Source organism: Aythya ferina (genome assembly GCF_964211825.1).
Source record: "Aythya ferina genome assembly, chromosome: 2".
Lineage (NCBI taxonomy): Eukaryota > Metazoa > Chordata > Aves > Anseriformes > Anatidae > Aythya > Aythya ferina.
This window is the reverse complement of record NC_140297.1, coordinates 38,981,914-38,997,616: the sequence shown is the minus strand read 5'-3', so window position 1 is coordinate 38,997,616 and position 15,703 is coordinate 38,981,914. Positions and strand designations below refer to the sequence as shown.

The 15,703-nt window shown below is 33.8% G+C and overlaps 1 protein-coding gene across 2 annotated transcripts in view; it reads right to left on the bottom strand.

Moving 5' to 3' along the window:
• The window catches only part of KCNH8 (potassium voltage-gated channel subfamily H member 8), a gene marked incomplete at its 3' end in the record, with an annotated part of 190,712 nt that overhangs the window by 1,578 nt on the left and 173,431 nt on the right, over positions 1 to 15,703 (bottom strand). For both annotated transcript variants that reach the window (XM_084509060.1, XM_084509061.1), the window contains exons 12-15: positions 15,416 to 15,454; positions 13,890 to 14,245; positions 10,470 to 10,576; positions 9,317 to 9,393 (exon numbers count right to left, since the gene is read on the bottom strand). In XM_084509060.1, coding sequence (XP_084365186.1) covers positions 9,317 to 9,393; positions 10,470 to 10,576; positions 13,890 to 14,245; positions 15,416 to 15,454 — 579 coding nt within the window. The remainder of the gene's footprint in view (positions 1 to 9,316; positions 9,394 to 10,469; positions 10,577 to 13,889; positions 14,246 to 15,415; positions 15,455 to 15,703) is intronic.

Genomic DNA, 15,703 nt, shown 5'->3' with positions numbered 1-15,703 from the left:
ACTACATGAATTACATGAAGGCTTTAACCTCCTCAAAACTGCTATTTTGAGCTGGGATCAAGTTCACATGTTTTGAATTTGTGTTATAAAGTAAATAGAGAGCTGAACTTCACTGGGAACATTCTTTAAGACAATATAAAGATATTTTAGGACAACATAAATACATTTTGGGACATAAAAAGCCTAACTGATCACTTCAAATGTGTTTGCATTTTCAAATTTCCTTCTTAAGGAAAAAAATTGTAAGAAGTCAAAATCGGCCAATTAATTTCATTAAAGAGAAACAGACATATTGAGAGACAGAAATGAACTTTGTTTCCATGATAGACAATTATTTTAGGTGAAACAACTTTCTCTACTGCTAAACTAAAGTTTTCTATAGTGGTGCAATTGAAAATAAGATGTTGAAAACAAAGCATGACTGCACATTTATCTTCAGAATGTTAAACCACTTGTGAAAATTTAAAAAGGCTAATTCACTGGGCCTTTCTTTGCCCTGAAGAGAAGACAGTACCAATTAGGTGTCCTACACAAATCAGTTTTCATGTAATTATAAATAAAATTCTCATTTTCCTGAGAACACTTCCAAAAAAAATCTACTGAAAAGACATTTCAGGCAGGGTATGGCTGCCTTATGATCTTCCACAGGTATTTACTGCAAACACAAGAATTGTAATGAAAATCTGATTTAGAAGGAAAGTAGGAATCTCCTATACAGCTTCTATACATCCACTCCTTTCTCTGAGCTTAGAATTCAAACCCATTATATTGTTTAACAGCTGTTTATTGTTACAGTTGCACTGCCCCTGGAGTAAAGATGCTTAAGGGTAGCAGGTTTTTATGTGTCATGTTATTGAATCCCTCTGCCTCTCTTTCTACATCTCTCTTTCTCTCTGTCTCATTACTTAATCATTAAGTTATAGTAGGCAGAAAATAACTACGAAATCTCCTTCTGCCAGATGAGATTAGACTTTGAACACTTGCAAGTTCATTTCAACTTCAGTTCATGTGAGGGATTATAATATGCTAGGAAAGTGATTTGTGAACAAGATTCCTGTGGAGCCAGAGCAGCCAGAGAAGATTCTTGGTACTGTCAAACCAGAAGGAGGCATGTTCTGAGATTTCTGCAGTACTGAATATAGGAAGACTGATATTCATCTTCCCCAAATTATGAATGCTGTATGAAAATATCTATAACTTTAAAATACCTTGTTTGGTTTAGTCTTTTTATTTATTTTTTTTCAATCCATTTCTGATTACATAAAGACTTTAAAAGTTTAGTTATACTTCAACATGTTTCTTTTTCCAGTTTATTGAGACAATACACACACACAAATCTGTTTCAGTACTTGTAGCAGTTATGAATTTGTGTTAGTTATAACTTGTTCAGTTATAACTAGTGCTCAGATACTATTTTTGATATATGAAGTAGTTCTTAGAGTGATGTCTTATAAACTTGCTCTTGCACAGTTGTATGTGCTTACCTGATGAACTGGCCTTTGATGTATTCTTTAATAGTTTCCAGTAGTACAACAGTGTAATGTCCAAAGGTTTTATACCAAACTTCATTAGAAATTGACCACCATTTAGTACAGTCTATTTGAACAATTAGTGCTAGGCACATTGACAAAGCAAGTATGTCATATTCTGTATCATTTAAAAAAAACTTTTCTGTATTTTAAAAACTGTTAATCTTACTGGATTAAACTTCCAATAATCATAGAATGGCTTGGGTTGGAAGGGAACCATTACATCAGCTATGTTAACAATTTCACAATGCTTAAGGAAATGAAAAAGAACAGGTATTAAAAGCAAAAGAAATTTTAAGTCTATGAAACAAAAATTTAAGACAAAACAGATTCCTCCTGAACAAAAGGCCACTTCCTTGTGTGCTGGTAAGGCTACTTTTTCAGGCATTTAGTTACTATTGCTAGGCAATACAGTTAGCTCTACAAACGGTTCCCCCTGTGCTAGGCATACGGCTTTAAATTAATCTGTGAGATTCCCAATATATGTGAAATGCTGCCTTAGGAGTTTCTAGGACTTGAAAAAGACACTGAAATGTTTCATGATATAAAAACTGGGATTTATATAGCTTTAGCTTAAATTATCAACAGGGGCTTCTCAGGCTGGTCAAAAGCCTGAGAAGTATCTTTTTAGCAGACTTTGTTATAATGAAACTGTATCTTTCAAAACATATTTTAAAAGAACAGGTTTTTGTTGTTGTTGTTCATTTGTTCTTTCTTTCTCTTTCTTCTCTCTTCTCTCTCTCTCCCTCCCCCGTCCTTCTCCTCCTGCTCCTGCTCCTCCTCCTTCTCCTCCTCCTCCTTCTTTTCTTCCTTCTCCTTCTTTCTTCTTCTTTCATATGAACTTTAATAACAATGCTTTCTGATGTCTTAACCAATATGTTTTAGTAGTTGTATTGTGCATTTCCAAATTGCTTTGATAGTTTCAGTAGAAAGAGTGTTTTTCTTTACTACCACTATTACTGGTATACTACCAGTATACTACCAGATACTTTGTTCCATGTAGGACTCAAGGTGACTGTATTTAAGCCTTTCCATAAGTGATGAAAAGTTTTATATTGTAAGATGATTATTATTACTACTTAGTTTAAATAATACTCATTAAATGGATTTTGTTTGTTTTTCATTCTATATACAATCATGTAATTTTTTTAATTTTTTTTTTGGTTACATTTTCTACCAAAATTCCTTTCTCTCATCAATGGTCCTGGAGTGGTCTGGCATGAGCTTTCATTTTCTGATTAGAAACCTAGTAGAATACTTTGCCATTTATAATCTCTGTGGTTTATTCCTCTTTGCAATTCAAACTTCACCCAGATATCTTCCTGCCATGACTTTTTTTGAACACTCAAGAAGTGAAGAAGAAAACTTGCTTCTTGAGAAATCGAAGTTGCACTTTGGCACTGTGGAGAAGCTGGATGCTTGTACTGTCAATGCAGCTTTGGTATTCTGTTTAGTATTTCATTGATACTTTTATTCTGGTGCTTCATAAAGTTGATGAGACGTTCAATCAGAATGAGTTGTCTTTGAGGCCCAAATTAACTGCCTGTTTATAAAATAGTTTTTAAAATAGTATGTTTTCCAGTAAGTGCATTGCTGAATGAGTGAGATGAGAATGGAGCTGAGGCAGAATTTTCACTGATCATCCATCAGCTTCTATGCCACCATAATAGCAATGGTGACAGACATTTCTGACCTAACGGCACTTTAGGAATTAAGTTAGTTGCAGAAGAAAAACAATGCAATGTATCTAGTCTTAGTTCAGATTAAATAGACGGGAATTGTGCAATGATAAGAAGAGTCAGTTTCAGTGAAATAAATCTGGAAACTTTTGAAATTTCCTTAAGTATAAGAAAATTTGCTGGTTTCTCTGCCTACTTGCTAGACAGACTCCTGTAGTTCTGGGGTAAACAGTCTGTCTGAGTAAATTAAGACACTAAGACTTGATATTACTATTAAATAACTTAAGAACAAAACAGGAAAGTATAAAAGACTTGATAATTTAAGTGTATTCAAGTCAACGGCACCCCTATAAAATTCAGTCCAGAAAAGGGGTCCCAGACTGCATGTTGAATAATTCATGGCTCTTTGTACATGTAGTTGGATGTGGATGGCATAGAATCAGTACTGTGTTGTCATGATGGGTGCACAAAGAAAACTAGCTTTGGAAATTACTGCTTCAAGAACTTCAGAAACTATCAAGTGCAAATTCTGTTCGACTAGTTATGGACTTTGAGACCAAATGGAGGATCATGGAGATCCCAGTTGACTGGGAGAAGAGAAGCAGTTAATGTCTACTTTTGAAAGAACAACTGAGGTGTTACATATGTTATCAGGAAAACATGCTAAGCAATTTCTATAAGCTCCTAAAGAAATAGTCAAAAGAGAACAGACAGCCATAAATTTCTCAAGAATAGTACATGGTGAAACAGGTAAAATGATCTAATTCTCTACAATTGTAAAGTAATATAGAAGATTTGTCAGAATTGTCAGAAGATGACTCAGAAGTTACACTGAAGAATGTAATCATGACATTCTTCTAAACCAACTAAGAAAATATGACCAGCATACAATCACTGTAAGTTATATTCATGCATGACCAGAATGGTTTATGCTCAGTAAACATACTGTTGTCCTGGTAGGACATTTCAAGATAATCTTTTTAGCTGTCTATCCCAACCTGTTTTTATTTTATATTTATTTTTAATGGCTAAATGGAGTTCACATTCACTGTTAAATATTAGTAATATGAAATTCAACAAAAGTAAATGTTAAACATCACAGCTGAAAAGAAAACGTCAAAACCTTGAGTATAAATTCTACCTAGGCAGAATATTACAGGAAAGGGTCTGTGGAGTTTCATTGAATTACACGCTGCATGCTTTAATCATGCTCCCAGGATATATAATCAGCATTTTTTTTTATTATTATTCAGGACAGGGGGCTATCTTTACTGGGAATTACTTAGGCTGGTGCAGTTTAGGATCAAACACTTCGTAAGAGCCTTAAAAGATCTAACCAAAGACAATTCAAATGAAAATCCTACTAATAAGGAATCTTAGAAAATGTGACGAGCTATGAAAGTCTAAAGGAATTGCATTTGTTGAGATTGGCTGGAACAATATGTTTCCAGTGTAAATTGGTTTTAGACAAAGAATGTCAGTCAACTTTTTCTTATATCTTCTGGAAAATGATAATGTCGTATGTCAACAGAGGTTTATAATTAGATGTTAGGAAAATAGATCTTTCTGATACAGGAAGGTTTTGAAATGCCCATTAAAGTTAACACTATAATGGTTATCTCCAATCATAGTAGTAATATTTTTGTTATTGTTCAAATCAGCTTCTGGCCCTCAGTTAATTTTTATACCTCTTTTCTTTCACTGTTGATGTCTCAGGTTCATTTCCACTAAGGAAAAATGTAAAAGAGATTCTACAATGCATAAGCCTTACATCCTTTAGACACTTTATGGATACCTTATGTCCTGCTTTATTTATTTATTTTTTTTTAAGCTTTTAAGCTAAAACTAAAAGAAACAAAGAAAGAGTACTCAAACTCACCAAAGTACAAGAGCAAGAGGTATAGAAAACAACAACGTAGTAGTTCTTAAGGAATATGAATATTTATGATTAAAGGAAAAAATACCTGAACAAATATCAACAGACCAAAAAGTGTGTTTAATTTGTGTTTGTGATTTAGAAAGCTTTTATTTCTAAACACAAATAATTCTAGGCTTTATATGTTGTCTTTTGTGATAAATGGACATAGCTAAAATAAAAAATGGGTAGATTGAACATAATTAGTTTTCATCATCAGTAAATGTTATTAGTTCACATTTTGCCACGTCTGTTTTTATTGAAGGATGTTTTGCAAATGAATATGCTTTTTTCCTGCCTTTCCCGAGAAGAGAATGAGTTTGATTTTTAGAAGTTGGTTGCAACATACATTTTATAATATTCTATTTATAAAATTTCTCTAGGTGATCTGAAAAATAATCATTTAGTCAGGATTGTCCTTTTTGTTAGATGAAAGTGAAATATCCATATGAATACATTTTCACTGATCTGAACAAGGGTTGAACACTTAGAATATTTTAAGCACTTGCAACTAAAAAAAAACGCCTAAAATTAAAAATAGCTGAATTTCCACTAAGTATTCCAAAATTCAGCTACATAGAAGGCAATTTTCTAGTATAAAACCTGACCCAATTTATATTTCCTTGCGTTTATTTGTTTTTCAGTTGAATGGGAGTGATGTGAATACTCTGCTCATTATGCCAATATATTACTGTAATTGTGGAATCTACTGATGTAACAAAATTTCAAATCAGTCCCCAAATGCCTGCTTTAAGCAAGGGGTCAACCTAGCCTCATTCTTTGTATGTCTTGTTTATACATACAAATCCAGGTTTCTGAATAATACTGGGCATTTGACAGCATCTCTACATGGCCAAATGCAAAGCCATGTTTATGCGCTCTGCACTCTGTGCTGACTGAGCAAGCTGTGGTTTGTTGGCCTGCTAACCACAATGCTGTAGGTCTGCTTCTGACCATTATACTTAGCACTGCTTTAACTAAGGCAGCTGTAAGAGACTGAATAAGAGATGAGTTGGATAGGAAGAACAGGGGATGTGACATCCGAGTTTGTCTGTATGAATTGTGCTAGCTGTATCCTGTATGTCCAAGTATGAAAAAAATGTCCCTGTATTATTGAATAGAGAACATGCACGTGTCCACTGCAAGTCGTGAGAGAAAAAATACGACTAAAATTTGTGTATTTTCTTATTTTTAGCTTCTCCGTGTTTCAAATAATTCAGATTTGTTTTTTTTGTTCTTCCTCCCTCCCTCCCTCCCTCCCTCCCTCCCTCCCTCCCTCCCTCCCTCCCTCAAGTTGAAGATTTAAAATGGAAATATTTCCATGCTTTTTCCGTATAGTTGCAATCAAATGGTAGAGAACTACATGTAAATATGTAGTAGGACACAGATAATGAGACAGTGGCTGGCAGGTGCCCCAGTCTAGATTTATGGCCATCTGTATAACTGAAAATATTTATTTAGTTGTTTCCTATTTTTTCTCCTGGGTTCTTTAGTTTAATTCCATGTTTAAATATGATTGTATCAGGGAAATGGCGAGTGTTTAGATACACACAGGCTTTGCAGAGAAATGCATTGGAAAGGCCAGGTTGGATGTACACATCTCTACAAATGAAGGATGCATGCTTGTCCAGCACAAGACTATTCCTAAACTCTCAATCGGCATAATCTGGAGTAGGTTTTTGAATTGAGCTTTCTCCATGTAAGAAAGTGTACCATTCTGTTGTGTGTTCAGTCACTGAATTCTGAAACTGTTGATTAAACAATTGAATTTCTACATGAGCAAGAATCTGTACCTAAACTGTCTCACCTGCCACATATTGAACTATGATTGAAGATTATTATTATTATTATTATTATTAATTCAATGTTTATTTAGACTAAGTAGAACAGCTTCTACAGGTAAGTAGGAGTTTTCTATTAGGGAATTTGTAATAGGGAAGTCTAATAGTCCTATTCCAGTTCACTTTACAATGCTGAACCAGATAGAAAGTCCTTTCTATTAGCTTAGTTCTCAGTAAGGCTTAAAATGAGAAATGAGGTTAGATGAGGGAATGAAGAAGTTGGGTAAGTGGCTAGGCAGCTAATCTGTGGAGCTTTAGAATAGGAATTTGGAGCATGTGGAAGTCTGCCTCTCAATGCCTAGCAGCTGACTTTGATGCCTGTCCTTCTTCAAGGAAATTTGTATGTGTTGGTCCTAAAGATATTACGTAACAAACTCTGAGAAGTGAAATCAAGGCTCTGCCTTCTGTTAGCCCCATTCTTAGGTAGAAGGAATTTCTTTTGCATTATGTAGTGAATATTATACACCTAAAATGTTGCCATGAGTTCCACTGGATGTGGAGCTGGGTTTGCCTTCTTTGGTTTGTGAGGCAGCTCTGCTAACAGCCTGTCTTGAAAGTCTGAATGGGAAGATACATGTCTTTGCTCTCCCAACAAAGAGCTGAAATGTTTTTAAGCTAGCTAGTGAACTGTTTTAATACAATTGCCTTTCATGAAAGCAGGTATTTTTGCATTTGTTGACTGACTTCTGATTTCCACTGGAAAATGTATTTATGACAATGTTTGCTGCTGTTGGCCACTTATGACCTGCTTTCTCAATATTTTCCTTTTTAGAAGCAGTCTGCATATTTTCCAAAGAAGCTCAATTTCAAACTCTGCCTGTATTTTGACTATTGCAAAGAGTCTGCTGCTACATTGGTCATATTCTTCCATTAATGATCACCACGAACTGATGGGAAAAAAAAGAAGCATAGGGTCTACAGGTACTGTTCAATACTTTCTGTAGCAACAACAACAACAAAAAGACAGCTAGTATATTCCAGCAAAGCTACTCATGGGCTATTTGGGTAAGGGCCAAGTCACTCAGTACTGTCAGTTCAGATGCACTCTATGTGGGGCATGTTTGAGTACACGAATATATATCCATGTAGAATATGCAATTAAGCAGTCTTCTAGTGATGCAGAGTTTCAATATATACATATATTTTGACCTATGGGATGACTTGGAGGATAATTGTCTGTCTCTATGGGATTTGCTCCCAGGATGTGACATCTAAATCCATACCAGTTTAGAATCACTCCTTATGCTCTTTGAGTTCTTTGATCAAGCTTTGTTAATAATCTGCAGTAAATGGGGCATGGTGCTTTGTTCTGAACTCTGCAGTTTGACATACAACCAAGTTGATGTATTCATCGTAAATAACTAGCTGTGCCTGTACTCTTAGCTCAGTACATGTAAATTATCTTACCAAGTTAACTTGACCCAGGATAAAAGAGCCCAATAATTCATATATAGAAATAAAGAATAATTAGATTAAGCCTACAGAAGATGGAAAGGAAAATAAAATAAAAATTGATATTTCTGGTAACAAAAAAGATTAGGAAAAAGAAACAAAGCTGTATGGTTTGACTTTAATTTAAATGTTTCCTCTAGTGGGCTCTTAACAAATTTTCTCTAATATCTTTGTGTATTGAAAGACAGAGTATATAGCAAACATATTTTAGTCTTACAATACAATTGTGCAGTTAAAGTCTGAAGCTTTCATCTTGTTAACTGAAATATTGCAGTGGCTGGAAATAGAGTTTAGACAGAGAACATCTCTTTAGTGTCAGACTGATGGTAGATTATGTTTGAAACTCTTTGGAGGGATGAATAGAAAGCACAACTGAATAATATTGGCCCCATATTCCTCAGGTCTATTCTTGAGCATGAATGGAAGTACTTCTGTCTATTTCTAACTAGATTCACGTAAAGTGATTTGAAAATGACTAGATTTCATTTATTTCATTTATTCAAATAATTAATTTATTATTTATTTTGGAAATTCTCCAAAAGCATAGCATTACTCCCCAAAAAGAAAAGTTGGAATACGGTGCTTGAGGAAGGATTGAGAGGAAAGAGAGAAACAGAAGCACATGTAGAAGAGAAGAAATCCTAACGAAATTCAAAATCTAGCTATACCAAACCACACTTTGATTTTAGCTTCCAGCTTCTACACAAACTTTTATAGATCTTTAATTTTGAAAATTAACCACTGGAAGAGCTAAAATTTAGCTGCCCTAAATTTAGGAACCCCATCCAATTTTTCAAACTCATGTATTGCACATTAATCATATTCCCATATTTGCTTAGTTTTCTCCAGCATTTCTTGAATTATTGTTAATAAGCTCCAACTTCCACAGAAGCTCATTACCTCATTATTAAGTCTGCTGATTTGTTGTTTGGTCTCTTCTGCTTTGATAACAAGCACTGCAGCACCAATTTCAGCCTCTGAAAAATAATTTAAATGCATGTAAATGAGAGAAGAATAATATCTTGGAATCACCAATGGTAATCTTGTATATTGCTTTAAATTAAAACCTAGTTTGTACTTGGATCAAATGAAAATAAAATCTTGTATTTAAAGTTCACTTCATAATGTGTAAGAAAAGTGTGAACGAGGAAAGTGATCTCTTCAATCTGAAAGGACTGAAAATGACAACCCTGGTGCCAATAGTATGACATGTTAATAGTCTGGAAACTATAGATAGAAGTATGCTACTATTATTAGTTTTTTGTTTGGCTTCAAGAGGAACAAAAAATATCCTTGTGGCCTCCATGCAAAAGGTATATAACTACATGAAGAGTGTTTACTCAAGTACATGAAGAACATTTATTTACAAAAGGAAAATGTTGGAAAGAATCTTGGAATTGTTGGGAACAATAGTTTTGTCACTTCAGCATTAGTCCACTGGTGTCCCCACAGTCCCTCTTTTTTTTTTTTTTCCTTGCTGACCTGTTGCATTCATTGTGATGCTATATTGTCAACCTTTTCAGAGTGTAAGTCATATAAGGCTGCATAAAACCTCTTCAAGGTTTCACTATGCCTACTTCTGAAACACTAAGTACTTCCATACTCTTTTGCCTCTGTAAATATCCTTTTAAGAAAAATCGAGAGACAAGTTTGTATATTGCATTTTTTGATGTTTTAAAAAAAATTATTATTAAAATGTATTGTTATCAAATTTTGTCCATGTGTTTAGTACCTTCCATGTCCAAAAAATTCAGAGCATGAAGCTCCTGGCTGATCCTATGATGGTAAAACTATAATTCATGAAAATATATTACTCCTTGCAAGCTGTTTTATGGTGACTGTTAGTAGGAAAACAACTGTCCTTAGGGACCGTGTTGTATTTTTCCACATTGTTCAGTGAGGTACTGAAATAGTACTGAAAGTACAGATACGTTAGATCAATTTATGCTGCTTGTAAGGACTTTTCCTTCTGATAATCAAAGAAACAAAGAGGTACAAAAAGCAGTTATGAAAACTCTTTTATCTGAAGAGTGATTTCCCAAGCAACATTCACCTCCAACTGTTGGAGATACCCTGGAGTCCTGCTGGAGCTGATCAGAGCTGAAGTCAAAGGTTTGGCTCTCCTCATTGTGGTTTCCATCTTCAATCCCATCAACAATTCTGTAAGAAAAAAACAGAGTTAAGGGAACAGCTTCCTAAACCATTTCATAGACATCACATTCATAGTTATTTTGTGAAAATTACTCCTAAAAGGCACGTCTTAAAGCGATGGTGAAATTTGCATTATATTAAATTTAGAAAAAAATCTAAAAAAATATTGCATTACACTTACAATATCTTGTGAGTCACTATAGATTACCTTTTCTATTAGAAGAAGGAATATGAGGTCAAATATTGCTAACTGAAATTTCAAAATTGTTGTGACTTTTGCTGTATATATAACAGGTCCTAACAGAGCTTTTATTGAATATAGTTCAATTTCCATATCTACAGTAATCCGTAATCTTCTTCAACATAGACTAAAGATGATTCTCTATGTTCTCATCAAGTCTAAATCTTCTAGCATGTAACACACTCTTATATTAGGCTTAATTAGGCAGAGCCTAAACCTGAAAAATATTTATGACATCTCTATAAAACACAGCCAAAGATATGATAAATACAAATCAAATACATCACAGATTTAATACATCACAGATGAAAGACCTCTGTAAATTGAATAGTTCTGAATACATATTGTACATATATTCTCATATATATATATATATATATATATATATGTATATATTCATTCTTGTCCTGTTTCTTCACATGGGCTTAGGGCTTTGTGTCATGCTTTAGTGTTCATGATGCCAGCTGGATTTTGTTAAATTACACTCTAATTTTAACCAGCCTCTGGGAAAAGATGAGGCTCAAATGTGGTGCCTTGGCTATTCTGGACTATACCATTACCTGCAGCTGAAAACCTGAATGATTACTTTGGAATTTGCTATAAAATCTATTTAATGTCATCTGGCCTCACTGCTTCAAAAAGCAAACTTTAAACACTAATATCCCTTTTGTCAAGATTTCTAATTATATCAAATGCTAACATTTCAACTGCCTTCAAAGCACACGGGAAAAACTACACAGACGTGACTTGGAATTTGTAGCTGCTGTATTCTTTAAAGTTTTTAATGATACAGACTTAAAGGAAAATATATTAACAAAAATAGCTAGTTCTGGAATGCTACAAGACAGGCCTCAGTAAAAATATAGTGAGAAAGATGCTTATTCATAAACAAGCAACTGGAATGTGGAGTAACAATCCAGAGAATAAAAAACACGGGCTCAAAACTCTCTCCCCTTTAAGAATTAGCTATTACAGCCCTGAATTTTCTCCTGAAGACAGATATTGCAACTCCTAGAAACCAAAAAGTCAAAAAAGACTAATATGTGACTTCTTCTATCTAGTTGGTCAGGGCCAGAGTACTCTTGCCAATATGGATTTGAGGAGATTCAAATGCATAAATGCTTCCTCCTAGGCATTCCTCCCAGGCTTTCTTCCTTTTGATACTCTACTTCAAATGCAGAATGCAAAAAGAAGATTAAGACTGTATCCTGGAAGTTATGGTGTTGACTTCTATTTCTTCTGTCCAGGACTATTTCAGTGTTTTAACCAATCTCTGTATGTTTTGTCTACTGCCTTCATTATAGCGTCAAAGAAAAAAAACCTGAACTGACTGAGAAATTCTTGTTCACTTGCTCTAGGGAACATGCACAGAAAAAGTATAAGACAAAGTGCATTCTTTTGAAAAGTGAGGTTACTAACCTCCCCACTACATTGGTTGGACATTTCAGATCAAACCAGTATCTTACACCCTTACACCACTGTACAACAGCAAATAAAAGTGAGGCTCTTAATTAAAAGATCTTATTTTCTCTTTCATATTTGCTAAAAAATATTTGAAGCTCTTTTTTAAAGTGCTTTTAACCAGTCAGTTTCAATGTTCTAATAATGTAAACCAATTCTGGGAAATAATACGAAAGTCTTTTAGCTGAAAAAGTCTGCAAACCACTTACATCATGAGACAATTTTCTAGCCTATTAGGATTATTCTGAATTATGAATTGAAATAATAAATAGTAACACATGTAACAACACTTGTTTCACATTTGCTCTTACAGCCTTGAGTGTCAATGTCTGGATGCATATGCTCAGAAAAATAAGGAGCAAAATTGCAGCTCAGCAAAAAATATGAAAGGTGTATTTCCCCAGAATTACCATTTTTTATGCAAATAACCATCTGTCATAGCTGACTTGAAGCAGACTCACATGAGATCCAAGGAAGAAATGAGAAAATATCTGTTATGCATTTCAGTTTTGCTCATGTAGAAGTTAGTTTTTCATATATTATTTTTCCTTGTATTGGCAAATACAGGGAAATCAGTTTGTATACTTCTATTTGAAATGTGATTATATTGATAAAATATATGATGAGGGGAAAAGATTGTTATATACTCTTAAATGTGTAACTATTTTTATTGCATCTGTATGGACAGGTGTCTTAGAAATAAATAAATATTGGTCAAACTATGGTTCTTTCATGTCTACAAAGGAAAGCTGGTGAAAATACCATTCTGCCTATCATAAATAAAGGAAGTTCTTGAACATGTGAAATACCTAAACTTATAGAAACTGAAACTTGAACTGAATAATCACTTCCTGTTGTTCCTCATATGTCAAAAAAGTGATTTTGATTTTGGTGATGAAAAGATCCTAAAATTCTTGATTTTATTAACAATTAATGATTATATTGCAAGAATTTAGAACTAAGAAAAAATAAATCATCTTACAAATAACATAAAAGCATTTTTTTAAATTATATGCTTAATACCACAAAAAGCATTATATGACTTTATGTCAGAATTCATGGCAAAACAGATTTTCTCAAATCCATGTTTACTTTATACGTAACTTGTATTGTCAGGTTTTCTTTATCTAATGTAAAAAATTCTAAATATTTTCTAAAATTGCTAGGCAATAGTTTCCCATTATAGTCTCTACTCCAGTAATTTTTGTATTTGCACAGCTGTGCCACCTTATCATCAACTTGCTTCCTAAATTACTATATCTCTGATGGACTGAGTATGCTTTACAGTGTTACTGTGGGAATAAAGATTATTATAGATGGACAAAATGATACTATAAAACCAGACTATTAAAATAGTCATTTTTATAATTGCTCAGTACTTTCCCTTTTTGCTCACAGAAATTCTTTATCTTGCAAAGAAGTCCTAAAGTGTTCAATAGTTTCTACAATGAAAAGACTATTCCTTCTCTGCAGGATGAACAAAATATGGACATATTGAAAAAGTATTAACATTTTGAATACCAAATATTTTGTTTTGATTTTTTTTAAATTGTTACAGTGATAACATATATCTAATAGAATTATGTGGTACGGAAGAAAATAATCATTTGTAACTATTACCTTGGGCTCAGGTCTGGTGGGCCACCGGCATTCAGTGCTGAAAGGTGTAACTTAAGGTTTTTCTCCTTCCTTTTGGAATAGTAATGGAGCTCAGTTTCATGTTTGGTTCTTGAGGGGTTAGAACTGCAAGCACGAATGGGTGAATGGAAGGGCACTGTTCCTGAGGCCAGCTGCTTCAAGTTCCTCCCCAGGTGGCTTTTATTGTTTCCAGCTTTCTTCTGTTGAGAGCAAGTTGTGCTTTTTGTATGGATTGGTGAAAGTGTGCTGCTCTCTTCTTCTCCTTCATCATCATCTTCTTCATCTTCTACAATTGAAGGGAGTCTCTTCTTTATATTTCCATTTCCTTTGAGCTCCGTCTAAAAAAGCAGATAATAAATATTAAGGTCAAATTCAGAATCTGATGTTGCAGGAATGCTTCTCTCTGTGGCTATACATATGTACATGAAAAAGATAACAAATGCATTAGCAAGGCTCTCTAGTTTCATAGCCAGTGAAGTCAATGCAGTATGTCTTAGAACCAAGAAAGATCACATGACTAGGTCTTACAAACCATGTGACACTTATATACTTTTTACTGAGGTGTACTTTCTTCTGAATGTTACTATCAGACTCCTGGTGTACCAGGGGAAAGAACTGAGGCTGGTAATTCCATTCCACATTTTTGTATGGAGCCATTTGGAATGTATAAATAGCATTTATAACAGTTCAGTTGAAGCCCAGATATCCTCTGCATCCTTAGTTATTATGACTGAAACATCTGCTGTGACAGTAGGCAGATTTCTCAGTTTATACAAAATCACATTAATGCATGAGTAGTGTGACAACGTCAGCTTCAGAACTGAGTCAACAAAAGGCATAGCTACCTCTATTAAAATAAATAAATAAATAAATAAAAATTGCTCTGTGGACGCTTGGTGTTGGACCCAAGACAATTTAAAAACTCAGGTTTGGGGAATTTATCTAAATGTTCTAAACTCCTATCAGTATCAACTTAAATATTTTACAGCAAAGGTTTAATTTTGGTGTATTTGGAGTACTTCCACTGAGTGAAAGTTTTTCTTTTAGTATCCATTGGCAAATAGTGAAGTAAAACCTTTCAGTCTGAGATGTATGAAAAGGTACAAATTTAAAACATCAAAAGATGTTTATTAAAGTATAATAACAGCTTTTTTTGGTCAAACATAATAGTCATCTGAAGGTTGATATAAAGATCAGTTACACAGGACCTGGCTGTCATGTAGCCTATATTCTACAGAGAATTAATATTATCCATATTCAAGACTTTGGCTTGAGGAATAATGTGTTTAAAATGCGCATGCCATAGTATGATATCCTAGTTCAGCACCTGGAAGAAAAGATCATAATTAATCATAAAATGGACAATGGCACAACTATCTCAGGATGCTATTTAAAGACTCATTCTGAAACCAATGAAGTCACTTGGAGTTTTTCCAACTTTGATCTGGCTGTAACTGTGTGCATGTTTCTAAGTCAAGCTTTGCAGGTTTAAAACGTGAGCAACATACCTGAGATAGCGTAGACTTGTTTGATAATTTTGATATTACCTGAAACAAACCAAAACATGTAACAAATATATATATCTGCAAAGTATTGGCTTCCAAGAGCATACAAACATCTTAACCAAAATATTTCTGTTGATATAAGAAAATAATTTAATGGTAAAAAAGAAGTATTGAATTAAACATAATGATGAACATATGACGCTCCTCAGAAAAAAGTATTGTCAGAAAATAGGTTTTGTTTATATATATATATATATATACATATGTGTGTGTGTATGTATAAATATTACC